The sequence below is a fragment of the Periplaneta americana genome, chromosome 3, assembly GCF_040183065.1.
Source record: "Periplaneta americana isolate PAMFEO1 chromosome 3, P.americana_PAMFEO1_priV1, whole genome shotgun sequence".
Taxonomy (NCBI): Eukaryota; Metazoa; Arthropoda; class Insecta; order Blattodea; family Blattidae; genus Periplaneta; species Periplaneta americana.
Genome location: NC_091119.1, coordinates 207,323,320 through 207,344,310, shown reverse-complemented (window position 1 = coordinate 207,344,310; position 20,991 = coordinate 207,323,320). Strand labels below are relative to the sequence as shown.

General features: G+C 36.1%; 1 protein-coding gene across 19 annotated transcripts in view; it reads left to right on the top strand.

Annotated features, from left to right (window-relative positions):
- The window catches only part of LOC138696980 (leukocyte elastase inhibitor-like), a 108,053-nt gene that overhangs the window by 31,066 nt on the left and 55,996 nt on the right, over window positions 1-20,991 (top strand). For 12 of the 19 annotated variants that reach the window (XM_069822541.1, XM_069822545.1, XM_069822536.1 and 9 more), the window contains exons 2-7: window positions 1,474-1,586; window positions 4,015-4,194; window positions 8,625-8,835; window positions 11,626-11,840; window positions 11,915-12,100; window positions 14,195-14,336. In XM_069822541.1, the coding sequence (XP_069678642.1) occupies window positions 1,474-1,586; window positions 4,015-4,194; window positions 8,625-8,835; window positions 11,626-11,840; window positions 11,915-12,100; window positions 14,195-14,336 (1,047 nt within the window). Of the gene's footprint in view, window positions 1-1,473; window positions 1,587-4,014; window positions 4,195-8,624; window positions 8,836-11,625; window positions 11,841-11,914; window positions 12,101-14,194; window positions 14,337-17,084; window positions 19,268-20,991 lie in introns of those variants that run through there. The other 7 variants (XM_069822548.1, XM_069822547.1, XM_069822550.1 and 4 more) reach the window with 1 other exon arrangement.

The window sequence follows — 20,991 nt, the reverse complement described above, 5'->3', positions numbered from 1 at the left end:
AATGTATATATTAAACAGGTCAGTTTTTATGTCTAAAGGACTTATAGCTAGATTCTGAGGAAGAAATGTTTAAATACAGTAAAATTATACTAGTGAAAGATATACCTTCCCCTTTAAAAAGAAATGGTACCATGTATTGCCTCTTTTATTATTAATTGAAACATTTGACAACTCTGCCCGTTAATAAATTAGCTACAAATCTAAATATGTTGTTGTTTTCTAATGCCAGGTATTTGACAATAAAGTCATTTGACCTCTTGCACTCCAATATTTTTCAAAGATATTGTCATGGTTAGCCACTGACGCACAGATTTTGAGATGTTCTGAATCCATTTCTGGATTATTAGGTGGGTTATAGGCACTGTAAATTTTGAAATGTTGTTGATTTTTCCATACTTCGATTCTTATTAGTTCTAATTTGTCTTGATTATCCATTTTTTTTATGATTTGAAAATTTGTAATTAATTTCTTTGATGTACCTGCGAGAATTCCACTACTGATCTGTCTACCTTTGGGTAACAATTTCATACTAAAACCTTGTTGTTGGTAACGCTATAGCATCTATTAGATGCTTTATGGTTGTGCTAACAGATGGAGTTACAACAATGTGACGCTGAAACATGTGTTCAGGATACTGCCCAGCGACAGTCCTGATGTATTTATATATTTGTGATGATTGGTTAATTAATATTAACCCGGCACACTCACAGTCACACTCACATTCATACAAATTTCCAGACTCTAGACACCCAGGGAATTCTTCTTCTTCTTCAAGAAAAATTCACTGAGCGCCGAGCCCGGGAATCGAACCCGGGACCTCCTGATCTGGAAGCCAGCATGCTGACCAACAGACCACTGAGGCAGTCACTAAAACCTTTAAAATCAAAATATTTTAATTGGTCAGCATTAAGGTTTGCTTCTTGAATAATGAAGATATCTACATTATTATCTGAGAGCATATTGGCTAGTTCAGTCTTCTTAGCTGATGTTACACCGCCAGCATTCCATTGTAAGATGTTTAGTTGATTCTGTACCATTAAAGTAGTCCCCGCCCAGAGATCGATTGGGAGACTATTTTACCACCGGATAAGTTTACTTTAATGGTACTCATTTCATATTGGAGTGAAAATGGCAAGTTGTAGCCGATTTAAGTGAATACCATATTTTAACGTTTTGGTGGCTACTTCATTCACACACAACCCCCAGAATGTCTGGAGGACCACATCTGCCGTTGGTCAACGGGTCCACTGGACCTAGTTGGGAGATCTTGTTGATCACCAGCTTTCCCTCCTTAAGCCACTGGAGGACGATTTTAGTGCCATAGCAGGTCAGCACTAGGAACAGAAAAGTAGGAAGGGTAGGAAGGAAAAGGAAATGAACCCCTAGGCCTCGAATTTTTTTTATCAAGTTTGTTATTTTGTATCAGCCTAGAACATAACACATTAAAATGCTTGTCTCTATATTGTCTTGCAGTTTTGTTCGTGTCTTGTTTGGTGTTTGGTATAACGCTGGCCACAATGTCTGCAAATAAGGCAGTGACAAAAGCCCGTCCAGGAAATATGGAGTTCGCCAATGAGCTGTACAGGGTAAGTGACGAGGAACAGCACAATGCCTAGGCCAGGTCCACAGCATGGGGGAGACTGGAACAACTCTAAGCAGGCTGAGTTGGGGTGTCATAACTAAACAGCTGATATATATGCACTAAAAACTAAAAACTTTAAAAAATATGCATGCATTTATTCATTTAAATTTGTTTATAAATAGGCTGTGAACTGGAAATAAAAAAAAAACCGTAAGAATAGTATCAATAATATAATATTTATGACAGTGTCATCACAGTCTACTATATACAGACGCAAAGCTCAATATGTAGTAAAAATGCAAACATGGGTAGTTGCCCACCACTAGGATCGCTACTATCGCCTCATCATCACAGATCTCTCTCCTAGCAGACGACAAAATATGTTACACTTTCGTTGTGTGCTTTTGGCAAAATTAACACCTTCCTTCCGTTATTGAAATATTAAATGCATGAAGTTAATTTATTATTTTAATGAAGTATATTAAATTCCACCATAAACTCGAAGATACCTGCAAGAAATAGGTTAATATTATTTTTGTTTGTGCAAAACGAACTGAAGTTTACTATAATCGCATCACTCATTCAAGATTATAGCGATAATTAACTATGAAACCAATAAATATTAATTTGCATTTCCCTTTACAACAATAATAATGGCAATATGAATTAATGGAGTAACTTACATGTACCGGTACTTGTAGTGTAGGCTTACGTAGTTAACAAAGTAGGTTAAGCAATAATAATCACACCAGAATTGGAAATAAAACGTGATCAATAAATTTTATTGTAACAGACTTTTTCTACGTCTCTGGTAAAGTAACAAATAAAAATAACAACAAAATTAACAGCTATAATTAAAAACGTCCTTTGAAAAAAAAAAAAGTAGGCCTAAGCAATAATAATCCCACCAGAATTGAAAATAAAACGTGATCAATAAATTTGATTAAAACAAACTTAATTTTTCTACGTCTCTAGTAAAATATAATTATTCCAATTATTGTATTTTAGCCATTAACATTTTCATTACAACCAATAACGAACATTTCACAAGCATCAATGTGAAATACGCAACGAGCTAGCACTCGATGGAAATATGACACAGTCCAAAGTCGACCGTGGACAGTCTATTGTTTCTAATTGCTAACCGCTTGGAGCGCTTTATCATGAGATTTGCAAAAAATCACCTCAAGCTTCGCGACTGTATATAGTAGACTGTGGTGTCATTATACAGTCAAAGCTTCGTACAACAAAAACTGATATAATGGTAAACTCTGTTGCAATGATTAATATGATTGGTTGATTTTTTGCTACCCACAACATACTTTGTACTTAGTAAAACTGTAAGAATTGTAACTGTAAAACTGTAACAACTAAACTTGTCACATTTTTGTGACTCTTGGTCTTCAAAGTATACTGGTGGCTTGTGCAGCAAATGCTGCAAACTAAGTTCAAATAAACATTTTTCAGATTTATTTTCAATGAAGAATACCAGACATTCTGAAAGTTATTTGCTTCCATAATAATGAAAGATACTCTCTCTCGAGCCAATACTGAAGGGAACCACTCATATAAATATCTACACCACACCGCCATTAAATATATGAAAAAGACCCAACCCCACTTGATTAATAACTATAAAAAAATTTGATTTTTAATAATATTATTATCTTGCGTAAGTTTTATAGCTTTCAGTAACATATACTATATATTATATAGCCGCCACTCAGTAAAATATAGAAATCAAAATCTAGTTTAAGTTATTCTCTACATCTACTTATATAACTCCAAAACGTTTCACTTTCATATCATCAATATAGCATTAATATGTATAATTAATGGAAAAATAGTCACATCATGGCATTAACTACAATAATATTTCATTTCTAATGGTAATAATGTCATCAAACCACCTCAAGTTTTGTAGTTTTTAATATCCAATACACAGCTGTACCCAAAAAATTACACACCACAGAATCGAACCTGTAAATTATTTTTAGTAAGTTAAGTTTTTAATAACGAATTTAATTTGAGCTCTAAATATGTCAGCATTCTTGCAGATCATGGCCTTCGTGTAATATTGTTTACTGTAGTGTGTGTTTTGTTTTATTCTGAAATGCAATTAACTAGTTTAGCTAGTTCTCAAAACTGACGACAGATGGATTTTGGAAAATAGGAAAATTATGTTGAAAAATTGACATTTCACTGAAAACTACTATTTTTCTGAAAAACTTTGAGTTCCAAGCTTCAAAATGAGGGGTCATTAATTAAAATCCGTTCAGCCGTTTTCCCGTAATTTCCATTACCAGTTCAAATTATATATATATATAGATAGACTTTTAAATTTGCCATAACTCCCAGCAAAACTGAATGTAGATGGTTTGCAGTAATTCACAACTAAATGAATGATGACAAGCTGTGTGTTGTGAGTGCAGGCGGTGTGCAGCAAGGAAGGCAACGTGTTCATCTCGCCTGTGAGCCTGGAGGTCGTGATGGCTCTGGCTTACATGGGGGCCAGGGGCAACACAGCTCAGCAGATAAAGCAGAGTGTCCACTTGCCTGAAGATGGGGAAGACGTGAAGGCGAACTTCAAAGCTCTGATGGGCTCTTTGAAGGTAAAATGTTTGACTGGAAGAGCGGGCGTGGGATTAATCCAGGCAGAGACAAGCAGTTGTGTGCTGTATTTTATACCGGGACATCACTTTATTTTTACTTGCATTTTTATTGTACCTGGGTTTCTGTATGTACTTGACTCCCACCCCTTTCACTAATGTTCTTGCTCCCGTCAGCCACACAAACTTACGGCCACTGTTGCATTCGAAGTCTGCTAGCAGGGTAAAGAATATAGTGTGTTTCAGAAATATGGTTGCGTTTTCTATAGAAGAAAGAGCCTATATTATTGAAGCTTATTTCCAGGGGTAGGTATTTATGGAGATTAATTTTATCATTTGTGTTTTTTAATGTTGGTGTCTGCGGAGATTGTTGCAGATTGATTTGTACTCTTGGCGGGTATTAATGGAAATTTTGAAAAATACAATTATTTTGAAATTGGAGTATTAACTCAGTATGAATATTACTTTACAAATAATTAATATCAAACTTTCGTTGGATTCTGACAAAGGTGCGATATGGCCAATAGACAATACTTGTTGGATTGAGACTGTATTTAAAACACATTCATTAAACACGAAAAAAACGTGCAGCCCTCAAATTAACACTTTCAAATTATTAGTGAAATGTTGAATTCTCCGTCTTTCTTGTTCGCTAATGTAATCAGAACACCTGGAATACCATGTAGTGTAGCCTACTTCGATATTATAACAAATTTAAAAGAAAAAATAGTCCGAAAAAAGAACTCAGAATATGAAATTCGCTATAAAAGGACACAATAATAATAATGCGCGAATGTGTTCATATTTCGCTATTAGAACTCTATTTCGCGATTTGTCGTGATTATTTTATCCGCATATTATTAATCAGAATCACTTGATTCGTAAAGATTAGTAAAAATCTATTGTATATCTATAATGTAGTGATTTTCGCGATCTCCGTAAATACCCTCCCTGCTTATTTCGCACAGGTACGGTGTGTAGCATGACTGAATAACTTTACCTGTGTGGACTGAGCAGAAGTGAAGATTAGAGTTACCGAAAGTACGGTAATATGCTGAATAAAGTAACTATTTTATAATGAATACAACTGCCTAAAGAGTTGAGTTTGTGAAAAAAAAAAAAAGTTTTACTAGATCTACTCTACTGTATTTTGATAAAATACCATAGAAGTAATAAACAACTGAAAATCGTAATATCGTATTTCCCTGTAACATAAATGGATACACTACTTTTCTCTCCTCCTTTAGCTAGTAAAATGATTTGTTTACATATTGCACTAGTAACACCAAACTCCTGTAATGGAAGGGGGTAACAGTGTTTCCGAGTATAGCCAGGTTAATGTTAAAAATGTTGGTAAAAATAAAGTGATGTCCTTGTAGGTATGTAATTGGTAATGAAGATAGCTGATCAGTGTTACAATTTTCAGTTAAATAGGCCTAATTATAGTTCAGCTTAAAAAGAAACTTTTGGCTCTACTAACTTAAATATTTGTCCATGTTGAATCTTTCGTACACTACTTTTAACACTTGAATATAAATAATTGATTAAATGGCGATCTTACTCGTCTTAACATCATAAGGAAGACAAAACAAAAACTCAACAAACACAAAAAAAAACACAAAACACAACACAAACACAAGAACACAAGAAATACATCACACTAACATACGAAAACAAAAACACACACAAGATCGCATCCTTATTCAGAAAACAGAAATACAACATAGCATACAGAACAGAAAACACACTACAAAGACATCTCAACACACGAACAAATAAATACAACCACACAGGCGTATACAAACTCACATGCAATAGTTGCGACAGTTTCTACATTGGACAGACAGGCAGATCATTCCAAACTCGATACAAAGCACACATTAAAGCAATAACCAGAGGACACAATACATCTACATATGCCGAACACATAACTAATGCTAACCACACATACAATAACATAAATGCAGACATGAAATCCTACACATACAACCCAAAAACCAAAAACTCAACACACTAGAACAATATGAAATATATAGACACACTAAAACACACCCTGATCAAATTATCAACACACAGAGCAATTTCAGAACACACACACTATTTGACACAACTCTTCATCACACAAACGCACCCACACAACAGGCAGCGAAGTTGAGATAGCGTTGAGATCTAGTAGGCTCTGAGGATGGTGTCAAGTAGCACCGAAACAGCTGTAATTACATGCTTACGTAATTAACACGAGTTAGATCACCATTTAATCAATTATTTAAATGTTTGTGTACATGTTAAACCGTCATGCTAGGGAATTGAAGGTAAATGTCACCTTAGTGATCAGAGCGCTACCCACTATCGAAGTGATGCCTTCACTTAGTGAAACACTGCATGTTGAAGACTTGCAGGTTTCTACATATGAATTGTTCTGCCTGAGACGAAGCCAGGTCATTTCAGTATAAAACATGTATTTCATTTCCGCCAATGTACGGTTTAATAGAACTTCCAAAAATGTATGTTCTAATACAGCCAGCATCTGGAATAACTGCACACGTACAGTGATTGTTGGGAACATCTGTTCCAGTTCATGCTGGCACATTTACTGGAGTTTTCGAATTCTGGTTTTATTGCTTCAGACGCATTTACTTTTGTCATCCCTGACAATAAGTTGTGCAAATGTATTGACTTCCACGGAGTACCTTCTAATCATGCTCTTCTCTCGACGTAATTCTTCCTTCTTAGAACAACCTTTGTATTAGTTTTAAGTTTCTTCATTGCACAGAATTTTGTCATTAATTCGTAAATCATAGCTTTGATCTACAGGAGGAAGCAAGCAATGGTGCGTTTTTAAGAAGAAATACTGTTGCTGTTCTTGAATAAGTAATTCACAGTGTTTTGAACAATGGCTGTGTATTCGTCTTCAAGTGAAAAAATGGAGCTGTTTGTAGTGACTCGTAAGAATTCGCCCATTTTTCCAACTGAAGACAAAGATAGAACCAGTCTTTGAAAGGGTGCGAACTCATTCGTTAACAGCAATGGGAAAAGTGCAGTCTGTACTCTTCTTAAACATAGCTTTACTTTTTCCCGTGCAATTCTTATATTTTCTACTACATCTTCTCCATAATCATGCGTTACAAAAGTGTTTTTTTTTTTTTTTTTTCTTCCAATGACGTTCATTAGATGTGATTATTTCTTGTATCCCAGTAGATTGCTGGTGATTGGATTCTGTCCTTTTGTGTCATTCTATTGCACTGCATTGCAGTAAATGGTCCCAGACTGAACATGGTATGAGTCAGGTAATGAGGGAACTGTATATTTCAATGACTATTACACTTTTACTACGTCACACTACTTTCGACCAATAAAACGGCACGAAAGGACGTCTTTCAACCAATCATGGCTGCTTATCGCACAATTTTATCGCGTCCCTAGCATTTGTTTAATTTTATCGCGTCCCTAGCATTTGTTTATTTTTATCACTACCCTAGCATTTGTTTCTTTGTTTGCCAACATTTCAAACTGCACTGGTCTGGCCGTCAAAAAACAGAAAATTACAAACCACTCCAGTTGATGCACATCACTTTCAAATATGACTCGCATTTTGGCATTCAAGAACAAGAATGAATAAAGATCACTGGTCATATATGAAGAGCACCATTCGGACATCCTGAATAAGTTGAGGGATACACCATGTACATCAACGAGTTCACTTCTTTTACGCACACGTCCAATATAACATCAACTGAACCACCAACCACCAAAACATTCAAATTTGAAAATTGTACTTTCAATAATTGTTTCTTTTAAAATTATCCATGTTTATTTTTTATTTCATCATCGTTAATTAAAAAGTTTCTTGTTTATTTCATCATTCCTAATTAAAACTTTTCTAACACTTGTTTATATTATTAGGTTATGTTTGTTATAGCTTCTGCTATATGATATTATGGATAGTCACGTATCAGAGATTGTTTAATACTAATATTTATTGAAAATCATCTGTCAAGTGACGTTGATTACTGGGATCCGGATGATTGAAGTGGAATGCAAATGTTTTAATAAAAATGAAACTGAATCAACAAAGCCTTCTTGACTAGTAACAGTCCACAGAGTTCAATGATGATTCCATAGTTGGCACAACTGATACCGGTAACAAGAAAACATCATCATAAAACACTACTGCCATCTAGCGTAATGTTGAGATGATGCAATAATACATTTGAAGACAGTTGTATTTTCGTAAGCCAATTAATATTTTACTGTACACTTCGTTACTTCTAATCTTTATATAGCCTACTTTCTTCTAATCGTGTAATAGTCAATTAAATCCCACTCGAGTTTTGATTTTCTCTAGATAAATCAAAACCTCTAGTGAGATTACTGTTGATAAATATTTCCTAAGTTTGAGAAAATATATGAGATTCTTTAAATTGTTATTTCAGAGTACAGAAAACATGACTCTGGAGATTGCAAACAAGATATTTACACAGGAGAAATACAAGATTCTATCAGAATACAGGGCTGTGGCCGAGGAGTCATTCCTGTCGGGAGCCCAAGAGTTGAACTTCGCGGACTCTGAGGGGTCAAGGAAAATCATCAACAGCTGGGTGGAGGAGAAGACGAGAGACAAGATCAAGGATCTGATCCCGCCAGGTGGGCTGCACAGAGAATGTATGCAAAGATTTTGGTGGAGATCACATATCTGATGCTGAGAAACAGTTTTTGACACTAGTTTGACTGCACACATGTTCTCCTTCCACTCTAGTTGGCGATATTTTGCAGTAGGTACGTCAGAATCTTTGCTTGAAAAATATATATGATTCATTGGTTGTCATTTGGGAAATGAGGGTTTAATCAAATGATTGTCTTCTTTCAATAAATAGCCTGAAGATGGCTGAAACGAGTCAGCTAGGTATTTATAAACTTAGTTCACAATTGACACGTGAAAATGATCACCAAAAATTATATTCCTAAATGGGTACTGTATTATATAACCAAAAATGAAGTTCTAAATTTCTCTTGTAAAAATTTTACTATGTCGCTGTAACTTGTTTTCCCCATACAATTTCAAATGCTATTTCAGACATTATTAAATGTTTCAGTTACAGATTTTTCTCATGTATGTGTTTTTCTTCTTCAGACCTTCATCAAAACGTATAAATGAAGTTTTATGGTATATATAGGCCTAAAACATAGTATCTTGACTGTGTCAAAATTCAGCTCTGGGCATCTGTACTGACATCTGGGGCAGTGAATTCTCTTCAACATGTAGTAATTAGTAATAAGTAGTACTCTTCATATGATTGCGTCAGCTGCACTTCTTTAAATGTAATGATGTACCTCACATTTCTCGTATGCAGTGCCACCATTAACACATTCATTGCAGTACTGTACACGTTTACACAAATAACTTTAATTTACACTAACTATGTACAGTAGTGGCAAAAAAAAACCGGACCTACCCTTGTTGCTAATTTCAGAGCCTTGTTCACTCCAGAGCACAATAGACTGGTAACTAAGACTTTCGTGGTTCGAATCCTGTCTGGGAAGGAAACTTTTTTTTGTTCCTTATTCAAATTTATTCCCAATACTTTTCGATTGCTGGTAAAATTCGTACGCACATAAATTCTATTGCTAATAAAATTAGTAAAGGTATTTTTATTTTAAGATTATTAAGTCACAGTCTTGCTTCAACTTCTTTATTGACGATTTACTATGCTTTTATTCATAGTTATGGGACCCTGTTGTGGGGGAATCATAGCTTGACTGTTAAACTTCTTATTTTGCACAAAGAGCTGTAAGGATCATTTGTGGAGCTCCTCTAAGATCGCATTGTAAACCACTTTTTATGAAGTTGGGTATGCTTACCTTGCCTTCGTTATATGTTTTGAGCTGCCTTCTTTATGTGAAGAAAAAAGTTTTAAATTCAACTGCTAATTGTTACCTACATGATTATTCCACGTGTAATAGAAATAATATTTATCCTAACAAGAATAAATTTAGTATTACTGAAAACAGTTTTGATACGGTTGCAATAAGACTTTATAATAGATCACCTTCTTATATAAAGGAATCTTCTTTTCAATTAAAGGTCGCTCAAGACTAAATTGAAGACAAATCCTCTGTATTGACTTGATGAATATTTTAACATTAATTAGTATATTTTGTTTTTGACATTGCTATACATTTTTCTTAAATTCTCCAGCATTAAATATCTATCTATCTGGGAATAATAAGTTAATTCATCATCATATCCCTCACGTATTAGACCCTACAGGATCTGTTACGGTCTCATGCCAGAGCTTTCGTGGTCTTCCCAATTTCCTCTTTCCTCTTGGTACATAAGTAAGAATCTGTTTAGGCCATCTAGTGCGATCCATCCTTTCGACATGTTTTTTCCACTGAAGTCGATATTGTTGAACAAAATTAACTATAGGATCTATTTTGAGTTCCTGCAATATGTCCACATTTTTACGGTGTTCCAGCAAAGAGCATCCCGCTGTTCGTCTCATGAACCTCATTTCAGCTGTCGTCAGCCTTTGCTCATCAGCTTTTCTGATTGTCCATGCCTCGCTACCGTAAGTGAGGACCGGTCGAGCTAGTGTTTTATATACCTTTAGCCTTGTATGTTTCTGAACATGGGAGGATTTGAAGACGGCATTAATGACGCCAGTGATTTTTATAAATCTAGATATTTTGTTTGACATACCGGTATCTTCATCAGTGATGTAAGAGAGGTTATAACCTAAATAGTTAAATGAGTTAACACGTTCAATTAAAGTATTATTTATCATGATCTTACTTGGAATTGGGTTCTCTCCCGAAAATGCCATGACTTTTGTTTTCTCTTTTGAGATTTCCATATTGAAATCAGAGGCGATTATTTGCAAATTATAAATGGCTCTTTGTAAAGCATCCTCTGTTTTAGCGATAATAACCTGATCGCCGGCAAACATTAGTGTATCGAGAACTGTGTTTCGATTAATTTGAATTCCAGCATGATGACTTTGCCTCCAAATGTATAAAATATGGTTCATATATATAATAAACAACAGAGGGGAAAGACCGCACCCTTCAAGTCTCATAATAAGTTAATTAAGTAGTAAAATATTGCTGCAATGGAAAAGTATCGGGAATAAATTTGAATAAGGAACAAAAAAAAGTTTCCTTCCCAGGCAGGATTCGAACCACGAAAGTCTTAGTTACCAGTCTATAGTGCTCTGGAGTGAACAAGACTCTGAAATCAACTACAAGGGTCGGTCCAGTTTTTTTTTTGCCCTACTGTACCTTTAGTCTTAAGTTTTCTAAAGTCTCGTTTTTCATTTGAACTTCCTCTTGATTCAATCCTTACTCAGGCCGATAGCCTTTTACTGTGTTAGAGAATTGTGCCCACGCAACTGTGTTCCGCTGTATGCTATTAAAACGGAACGAGTTTGATTACAGGGATGCTGAACGATCTGACACGCCTGGTGCTGGTGAACGCCATCTACTTCAAAGGATTCTGGAAGAGGCAGTTTGATGCAGCACGCACAAGGCCAGGACCATTCCATCTGAACAGCAAGGAGGAGAAGACAGTTCCCATGATGCACTTGAAAGCCAAGTTCGGCTACACTGAGTCTGGTGAACTGGATTCCAAGATACTGGAGATGCCCTACCAGGCAAGTCACTGCCGGCTCCTGTTGTTCTCCCAGTTCCAATACGTGTTGCTTACTGTGATTATTTATCTTCGCAGGGTCAGGACATCAGCATGTTTGTAATTCTGCCAAATGACGTAGATGGAATCTCCAAGTTGGAGGAGAAATTGGCCGGTTCCAATTTGTCCGAAATACTGAAGCACCTGCCTGTGAGGGAAGTGGAAGTAACAATGCCAAAATTCAAATTGGAAGAAACTACAGACTTGAACGAGATCCTCCAGAAGGTGAGTTAAGGGTACACTAAGGTCAAATTTTGTCAGTTTTTTTTATTAAATCCGATTTTACGTTTTAACATTAAAAATTGTGTATGGTTCAGTCTGAACATTTTCATGCAGATATGTTCCCTACAATCAGCTGTTTCAATCGACATTTAATTAAAAGGTTGCATGCTTTGGGTGGCACTTCAAATTTCTAAACTAAGTATTTTCCATTTGATTATTATTTTCTTACATATTGCTTTACTAAAAATGTTACTCTTCCAAATTTTATACTATGTACATGATTTTTTGTGGGTCTACTTAACGGTATAGCAGGATTTTCCTTAAACCACAAGATTTTGGGAAATTTTTTTTTTCTGCTAGATATCACAATTTTTGTCTGCTTTTGTATATCACTATGTAAAACAATTTTTTATTAGCTGTTGAAGAATAATCTGAAAGAAATAAATATTAAGTTATGTGGCAGGGAGTTTGAAAGGTATGTGGAGCAAATTTCAGGTAAACATTCTGAAATTTGTAGGAATAGTAGTGGTTTTTCCACATGCAACTTAAATTTAAAAATGTTAATTAATATAATTATGGGCCAAATGAGATGGAATTCTGTACAGAGGCTTTTGATATGTAGCAGGATATGTGTCAAATTTTTATAATTTTATTGTAGCTCAAACGGTTAAAAAAATTGAAATGTCACCTTACTGTATCCTTAAACTTCAGTTCTGAGTTTTATAGCGTAGGAATAGATGAAAACTTTTTTTTAAGTTAATTCAGGCATACAGAATGATGGTTCAGTGGTTTTTTTGTTTTTTTTTTGTTTGTTTGTTTGTTTGTTTGTTTGTTTGTTTGTTTGTTTGTTTGTTTGTTTGTGTGCTTTTTTTTTTAAAGCATCTTCCAGCTTTTCGAGTTATAATAGTCTGATCCATTTAGGTATGGATAATACTAATTTATTATTATAAGGCTATTATGATCGTAGGAAAAATTTCTTGCAGGTTATATTATGATTAAAAGATGGGATTTGCATGTATGACAATCAACAATGCATAATCTGAAAGGACAAATGAAAATCATGGATGATTAAAATGGCTACTACAAATCAACAGCGGACACAATGTGTTCTTTGGTATGCTAAATTTGAGAGTGCTAAAACAGTTCAAAGGGAATTTCCCGGGATTATGGTGTGCATAATGTACCTAAATATGATTCCCTAATGTTGTGGTATCGAATATTTGTAGAAACAGCTTCTGTGTTAAAAAAACATGCAGGAGGTCGCAGGCGAAACCCAGTACGAGAAGCAGCTATCTCTTGGCTTGGTTCCCAAACTCCCCAGATCTAACCTCTCCCGACGTTTACTTTTTCATGTTGGGTTTTGTTAAAGACATTGTCTATTCACAGAAACTCAGGAACATTGATGATCTGAGAGTAGAAATTACTCAAGCTTTTCAACAAATCACCCCTTTTATGTTACAACGGACATGGGTTGAATTGCATCACTGTTATGAGTTGTGCAGGGTGCGCAAGGGGTGTGATGTTGAGCTCTGAGGAATCTCCTGTCTTTTAGTGTTGTATGCATAAAGTTTCAAGAAATAAATGTTTTACGGTGTTTTTATTTTATCTGTACCCAAACAGATCATCGTGTATATGCTTTATGTTGAAAGAAATGAGGATATGCAAGAATTTCAAATAAAACCAGTCTCACAGTTTATAAACAAGTGCAGTGGAAAAACCATGGCCAACAAATGAATCGTAATAGATTTCCAAAAGCCATGCTTCAATACATTTTCCAAGGAACGAGATCTTTGGACTGTCCTAAAAAAAGGTGGACCGAGAATGACTCACTGAGACTGTAACGAGCCATGGGCCTTATACCTGTTTGGATGATGATGATGATGATTATTAATATTAAATATGAGCCTGTCCAACACCATGTTTATCTACCACAAATTCCACTTGGTCTTTCTAGGATGTCTGTAGCATGAAAGCATAGGTATTGTGTGGATAACAGAGCATCTTACTCAGAATACTCGTGTATCCGTGCTGCAGGCCAACGAAAATCCGAATAGATTTTTGTAGAACTGCTTCAGTCTTGTTTGTCTGTGTATGCAGATGGGGATGACTGACATGTTCTCTGAGTCGCGTGCTGACTTCTCTGGGATATCTGGGGCGAGGGACCTGTTCGTGAGCAACGTGCTGCAGAAGGCGTTCATCGAGGTGAACGAAGAGGGCAGTGAGGCTGCCGCAGCTACTGGTGAGTTGTGTGCTGCACAGAGTTGTTTCTTGTTTGTTTTGTTGGGTTTCTGTTTCTTGCATATGAACTTTTCTTCTCGTGTGAAGCTGATTTAATTTTAAGCACCAGTGGAAGTCGATACGATAATTCAGCCATCTGTATTTGCATGATAATGCAGAGCATGCACGCTGTTTGTACCTGCAAGCAGAAGTCTTGGAGTTCATCTTGGATTGGGGGTAAAATTATTTAACTTTCTCATAGGAGAAAGTATTGCAGTACTGAGGAAATGAGTTTTAGGTTTTAATACACCCAAAAAAAGAAAAAAAATTCAAGCAGTTGAGTGGTTCTCGTAAAGATGTCTATCTGCTTATGCTTATGCAAATGTACATTTTTAACAGAATTGTTTGGAATCGTTTGATGAATAATTAATAACTATAGACTGACAAATCGAACTGAAACCCTGACCGAGTTACTATGTGAGCGCTGGCTGTCTTGGGGAGGAGCAAGTGAGAAAGCACGGGGGGGAGGGAGAGAGCACTATGCACTATGTACTTGCAGGTCCACTCACAGTTTGTCAAACCTGCTAACAAAAGCGTTAAAAGGTTGACTAGTTGCCTGCAATGCTAGCATAATGGAACCTTCCTAGCCGACAGTCGAGGCAAAAATGAAGAATCCGTCATTGTGGTAATACTGGAGAGTGGTTCTTCTATTGGTCGCGATGCCCACACACACCCTGTCAGATATTTACGTGGTGATTGGTGACTGAATGACGAGGAGCGAGGGGGAGAGAAGAAAGAAAGAGAGAGATTCCAGAAGTTGGCGTGTTTTACGGGGTTTCACTTGAAGTTGTCAAACTATAGTTTAATATTACGGATTCAAAATATGTGAACAGTTGGCAGTTTCATTACTTCAACAGTACTACAATGTATGTGGTCGTCCTTGTGGTCGTGTATCTTGTGAGGTGTGTGGCTTAAAACTGACTATGATGACATTGAAGCAGAAGTTCTTCTTCTGGAGGGAAATACATCTGCAGGTCCGTGTTAAGAGTACAGGCTGAAGACAAAATTCACTTTCCATTTCTCGCCCCTGTTGAATTTATCAAAATTGAAAGGGAGAGGAGATACAGAATATCGGGAATGAAGTGGTCGTTTGATGTCTTCTTCTAATGGCCGACATTGAAGGAGATTCCATTTGTTGCCTAGCAATCCAGTGGAGTGCAGTGATGTGCATTTCTTGGAGGTGTATGTGTAATCAAATTAATGGTAGCTCGAAATGCCTGCTGTTACAATACCTGGCACATTAATAGAATCACCTACAATTTTTCGAATACTGTACTTCATTTTAATTATACATTTATTGCAATTTTATATACAGAATGCAACTATATTTTCAGAACGAATTTTGAACAATAATTTACATTTTCAGATTTAAAAATGATAGTTATGAATGATGAAGGAAATTGTTACACTGTTAAAAGCATGAAACCTTTCTGTGAGAAAAACAGTCGTCTTTTGCCTTAGCTCGAAAATTCTCCGGATTTGAACCAGTCAAGTATTTGTAGGGAATGGTGAGGAAGGGAAGAGATCTTTAGGCTGTCCAAAAAAAAAGATGGACTGAGAATGACTCACTGAGACCGTATTGGGCCTTGGGCCTTATACTTGTTTGGATGATGATGATGATGATGATGATGATGATGTCTAAACAGATTAGTACAATCAAAGTGATTAGAGTATGCCATGCATACAGAGTTGATGTTATGGAAGCATAAGGGAGAGCCATAAAATTTAAAGACTTCACATGGGCTTAAATAAACATTCTGTCAGTTTGTAATATGAAAATGTAAATATTGTTCAGAATGTGTTCTGAAAATGTAGTGAAGATAATATAGTTTTATTTTGAAATATAAAATTGTAGGTGATTGTATTAATGCTGCACGCATTGTATACTTCACCTGACATAATTAGGACCATAAAATCCAGACGTTTGAGATGGGCAGGACATGTAGCACGTATGAGCGAATCCAGAAATGGATATAGAGTGTTAGTTGGAAGGCCGGAGGGCAAAAGACCTTTGGGGAGGCCGAGACGTAGATGGGAAGATAATATTAAAATGGATTTGAGGGAGGTGGGATATGATGGTAGAGACTGGATTAATCTTGCTCAGGATAGGGACTGATGGCGGGCTTATGTGAGGGCGGCAATGAACCTCCAGGTTCCTTAAAAGCCAGTGAGTAAGTAAGGTGATTGTATTAATGTGTGCAGGTGTTGTATTACACACATATACACAAACACATACAAACACAATTTGAGTGATTATAGGCAGTTTTTGGACTTTTCTTAGTACCACTGTGTATCTGTAAAAAATACAGAGATAATTAATGACGAATAAATCTTGATATTGCTACACATTGTACTGAAGGTTTTAACGAACATCACACGTACTGATGTGTAGCCCTTTGCACCTCTGCCTACTATGTAGTTGATTATGATGAAGAACCCTGTTCAGGTTGGGACACCCACGAGGTAGAATTCTGTTAGCCCTGTATGATAAGATGATATAATGTGTTCATTTATTTAACCTGGCACAGATAAGGCCATCAGGCCTTCTCTTCGTCTCTACCAGGGAATTACAACTACAATGTTAAGAATAGAATTAAAATTATAATTACAACTAATATTAAATTTACAATTACAATATTTGCCATAACTTATACCCGAACCCTCGTATTTGGGGTTATTGCTATTAGTTTGTTTTTCTCTTTCTTTTTAGCTGGCATCATAAGAGCGAAACGTGCATTTATAGAAGCAGAGAGTTATGAATTCATCGCAGATCATCCATTTGTTTTCTCACTACATGACAAACACTCACATAGAATATTGTTTTTAGGCAGATTCTTGGTACCCATAGAACAGGTTGTACTTCATGAAGAATTGTGAAAATTGATATTTTTCCTGTGAAGGGTTGGTGTCTGCAAATGTTGGTAGTGATTAAGACAAGAACTTCACTTTTATAAAGTTTAGTTCTGAAGTGTTTTCAGAATGAATTATGTAGTCAAATCACACCAATATGCCTGCACTAGTAACAAGTTAGCTCAGTGAAGCATAAGGCTGGTTGTATTACCGTTATTAGGGGCGCATGTGTCATCTGTTACCGCAAATGATATGTTCTTCTTGAGGTTCAGTTTGTAACGCTTGTCATTAAAACATAAAACTTTAAAACTTCAAACTTTTGAGAAGTGTTAAAACGTAATTTAGAAAAGGTAACATACCTTAGCTAACTGGAGGCATCATTTATAAATTAAAGGAGATTAGAAAGAACACAGGAGCAGTGGCGGATTTACAATTCTGCCACCCTTTTTTTTTTAATTTTTACCCCTCTACTTTTCATCCTTTATAAGCAGTGGAATAAAATAGGCCTTTTAATGCTGAGTTTATTTTAAGGAGGGAATTGGAACTTGAAATTTAAAAGATATCAGTTTTTAAACATCTTTCAACTTTTCTTCTGTTAAGTAAATTTATAAATAATATTTCAGACATTTCCATTTCTTCCAAGACACTGCCGTCCCTAAAATTTGAAGCCTACTTAGTTTATTGCTAAACAGGCTTGTAGTTTCTTGCATTTTCTCTCAAGGGGCTGGATAAAGACAACTAAAATAAAAGATTAGCAGGCGAAACAAATTATGTAGTAAGATGAGATAAGATCTTCTGGTGTCTCTTTTCTTTTAAAAACAGAAGTACGAAGGATAAGGTGGGAAGTGCCATGTGAAGAATTTGCCCTTTTCATTTGCCATCAAACTGTTTTTGTTGTTGTCAGCTGCTCAGTGAGACAAGGAATCTCTCAACTTTGTCTCAGTTTCACTCACTTACGTTGTAGTCTGTGAGTAATGCAGTATGTCACGTGATTACAACGAGATGAGGGCTCCTTCACAGTTCATTTTAAGCTGATTAAGGAAAGAAAAGTGTGAATGGCTAATGTATTCTATCAGGAATCTCATAGAAATCGCATTGCATCATAAGAGAACATCAGTCATTCACATTTTCATAACTTATATTTCTCTGGACTGTGTAATCAATCAGAACGATGGGTATGAATACAAAGGTTGTATGTCCATAAAACATTATTTATGGGAAATGGAAAAATACATTTTTGAAAGCCGTGAATCATGGGATTTTATCTTGTCATTATCATTTTATGGTATTTCCTTCTAGGAGGAACATACTATCTTTGTCCAGAATGCAGATTACACCAAGACAAATCAATCGGCACCAATAACTCTTTTTTTTTTTTCTTTGGTTTTTTTGTACATACAACTTTTTGTGCTCTTAGCCATCGAAAATATATGCTATGATTGACCGTTTGGTTGGTGTTGACGTGTTGCGCATGTCTGGTTTATACTGAGTTGCATGGAAATGAGTGGGGTACGTAAATTGTGTGGCTGGCTGTCACAGTCAAAGGGACCAGACGTTAAAATTAATTGAAAATTGTTATGTAGGTATTTATACACCTGTGTGTTAGGGAAAGAAGTGCTAATATTTCTCAAGTGATGAAATGAAAATTGCTCTGCAGTGTTTTGCTTAGCAGTAAATTCAGCCAGCAAACGAGTAGGCTGACGTTAGTTTCTCATTGTCCTTTGTTACTCAGATATTTGTACTTGCTTCCCTAACACTCTGTATGCAGATGTTTTGTAGTTCCTGTTTGATTTTAAATTGACTTTTACTTAATAGATTTGTAATACGAGTTGTTTTTAGAAGGAATTTTTTAGACCTATTTTTTTTAGATGCTTTTCTCAAGGAATGTATTATTTTTTAAACATTCTACAGTGATAAATACTCCATAAGATACAGATATAGTACGCTATTAAAATAACAGAACAAATGACTGATGTTATCAGATGTTAGTAAGTTGTGAAAATGACTGCTTATACTTCTGAATAAAGAAATAAAATCCAAGAATGTAGTTTAATTGGATTTGACATGGCCTGAGTATCAATAGAAATGGAATGCCTAGAATACAAACCAAGAGATTTCAGGCTGAAAGGGAAACCTCTGAAGGGACTATAGATGAGGTCGAATCAGGCAGGCCTACTCAGACGTAATTCATGTTTATTATTATTATTATTATTATTATTATTATTATTATTATTATTATTATTATTATTATTATTATATCATCATCATCATCATCATCATCATCATCATCATCTGATCTTTTAGAAGTCTGAAAAATTCACTCATAAGTCTTTGGAAAGGGACAAAGGAAAAGGGCATGTTTGTGTTTGTACTCAATTCTATAAGATGCACCCTAATTTTAAGATCTATTTTGATGAATACAATGATTGACTTCGATATTAAGTTTATCAAAGCTTGCATTCCAATATTTTGAGAAGCTAAGTTCCCTTAAGATATTGTAAGTTTATTTCAACTCAACAATAACTCTTCACTCTCTACAATTTAATTTCTCTCCCGTCAACAATGGGATTTGCTCTCCACACAGTAACACAGTATTCGTTATTGCACTCCACAGACGACAATGACAATTTACTTGGAATATTGAGAACAACAATGAAGTGAATTTTAACTAATGTTCACAAAGCACTATTTACAAATCAGAACTGTCAGTTCTCAGTTCACAGTTCTTCTAGCTCAGTCACTCGAGTTCACAGTATCTCGAACCACAGACCTTCAGAGACAGTCCACTGTACTCGAACTCAGGTCCCTCCAACTGCGGTCCACTGCACTCGAACTCAGGCCTTCGGATGCTGACACAGTTGCGGACGCACACTCAAGTCGAACTCCGGTACACAAGACTGGCTGGCTTGCTCTGTTCACTGACTGTAACAACGCTGGCTTACTGACTGAATGAATGGCTCCTCTCGAAGGCTGGTTTTCTTTTATTTGCTAGGCAACACTTCGCGAACCTTCGATCTCTGGTCGTTTCCGTCACTCGATGATTCGGCTTCCAGAGTAATCTGTCACGCTGCTGCTCCCCTCTCTACTCTCCCGCGGTCGCTCTTTCCCCTTTCTCCCCTCTACTCCCTAAGCCACAGCACATGCCACAGGAAGCAGATGCGCGCAACCTCCACGCCGGCCGGCCTTGCACTTCCTTCTGCTGGTCGTGAGTTCGAATCTCACTTCGCTGTCACAATATTAAATTTTAAATTAGAAGGCATATGGACCTGTCTAATGTATGGGCAGTCACAGCACATTGTTGCCCGATTGCAGAGTGGAATATGGCAGTAGAGAGAGGGGCAAAAATAAGATAAGTTACATAACAAGCCAATTGACAGAGCGAAAGCATAATAATTATGGTACACTCATAGAAATAAATGTAATGTGGGTGTTTTGCATAATTTAAATGAATTAAAATAATTATCATTATCCGAAACAACATATTTGCATGGGAAGCATCAGGCAGAGGAACTACCAGCACCTCTCCTTCTTCACTGGTGTCAGTGTATGAGTTATGTCTTGAAGATTCATGTGATTTCTTTCTGCTAATATTCTTCGTGTAATTTTGGACATGTGTGACGCCTCACACCCAATCCGCCACAGACTTCACCAGATTTTCTTCCTTCCGAGAGAATACGAGGCACTGAATGCTTTTTCAATAAGTAACTGGGCCTGAGAAAATGATGTGTTTTTACACACTTCCTCAGAAGAGAGTTCTTTGAAAAAAT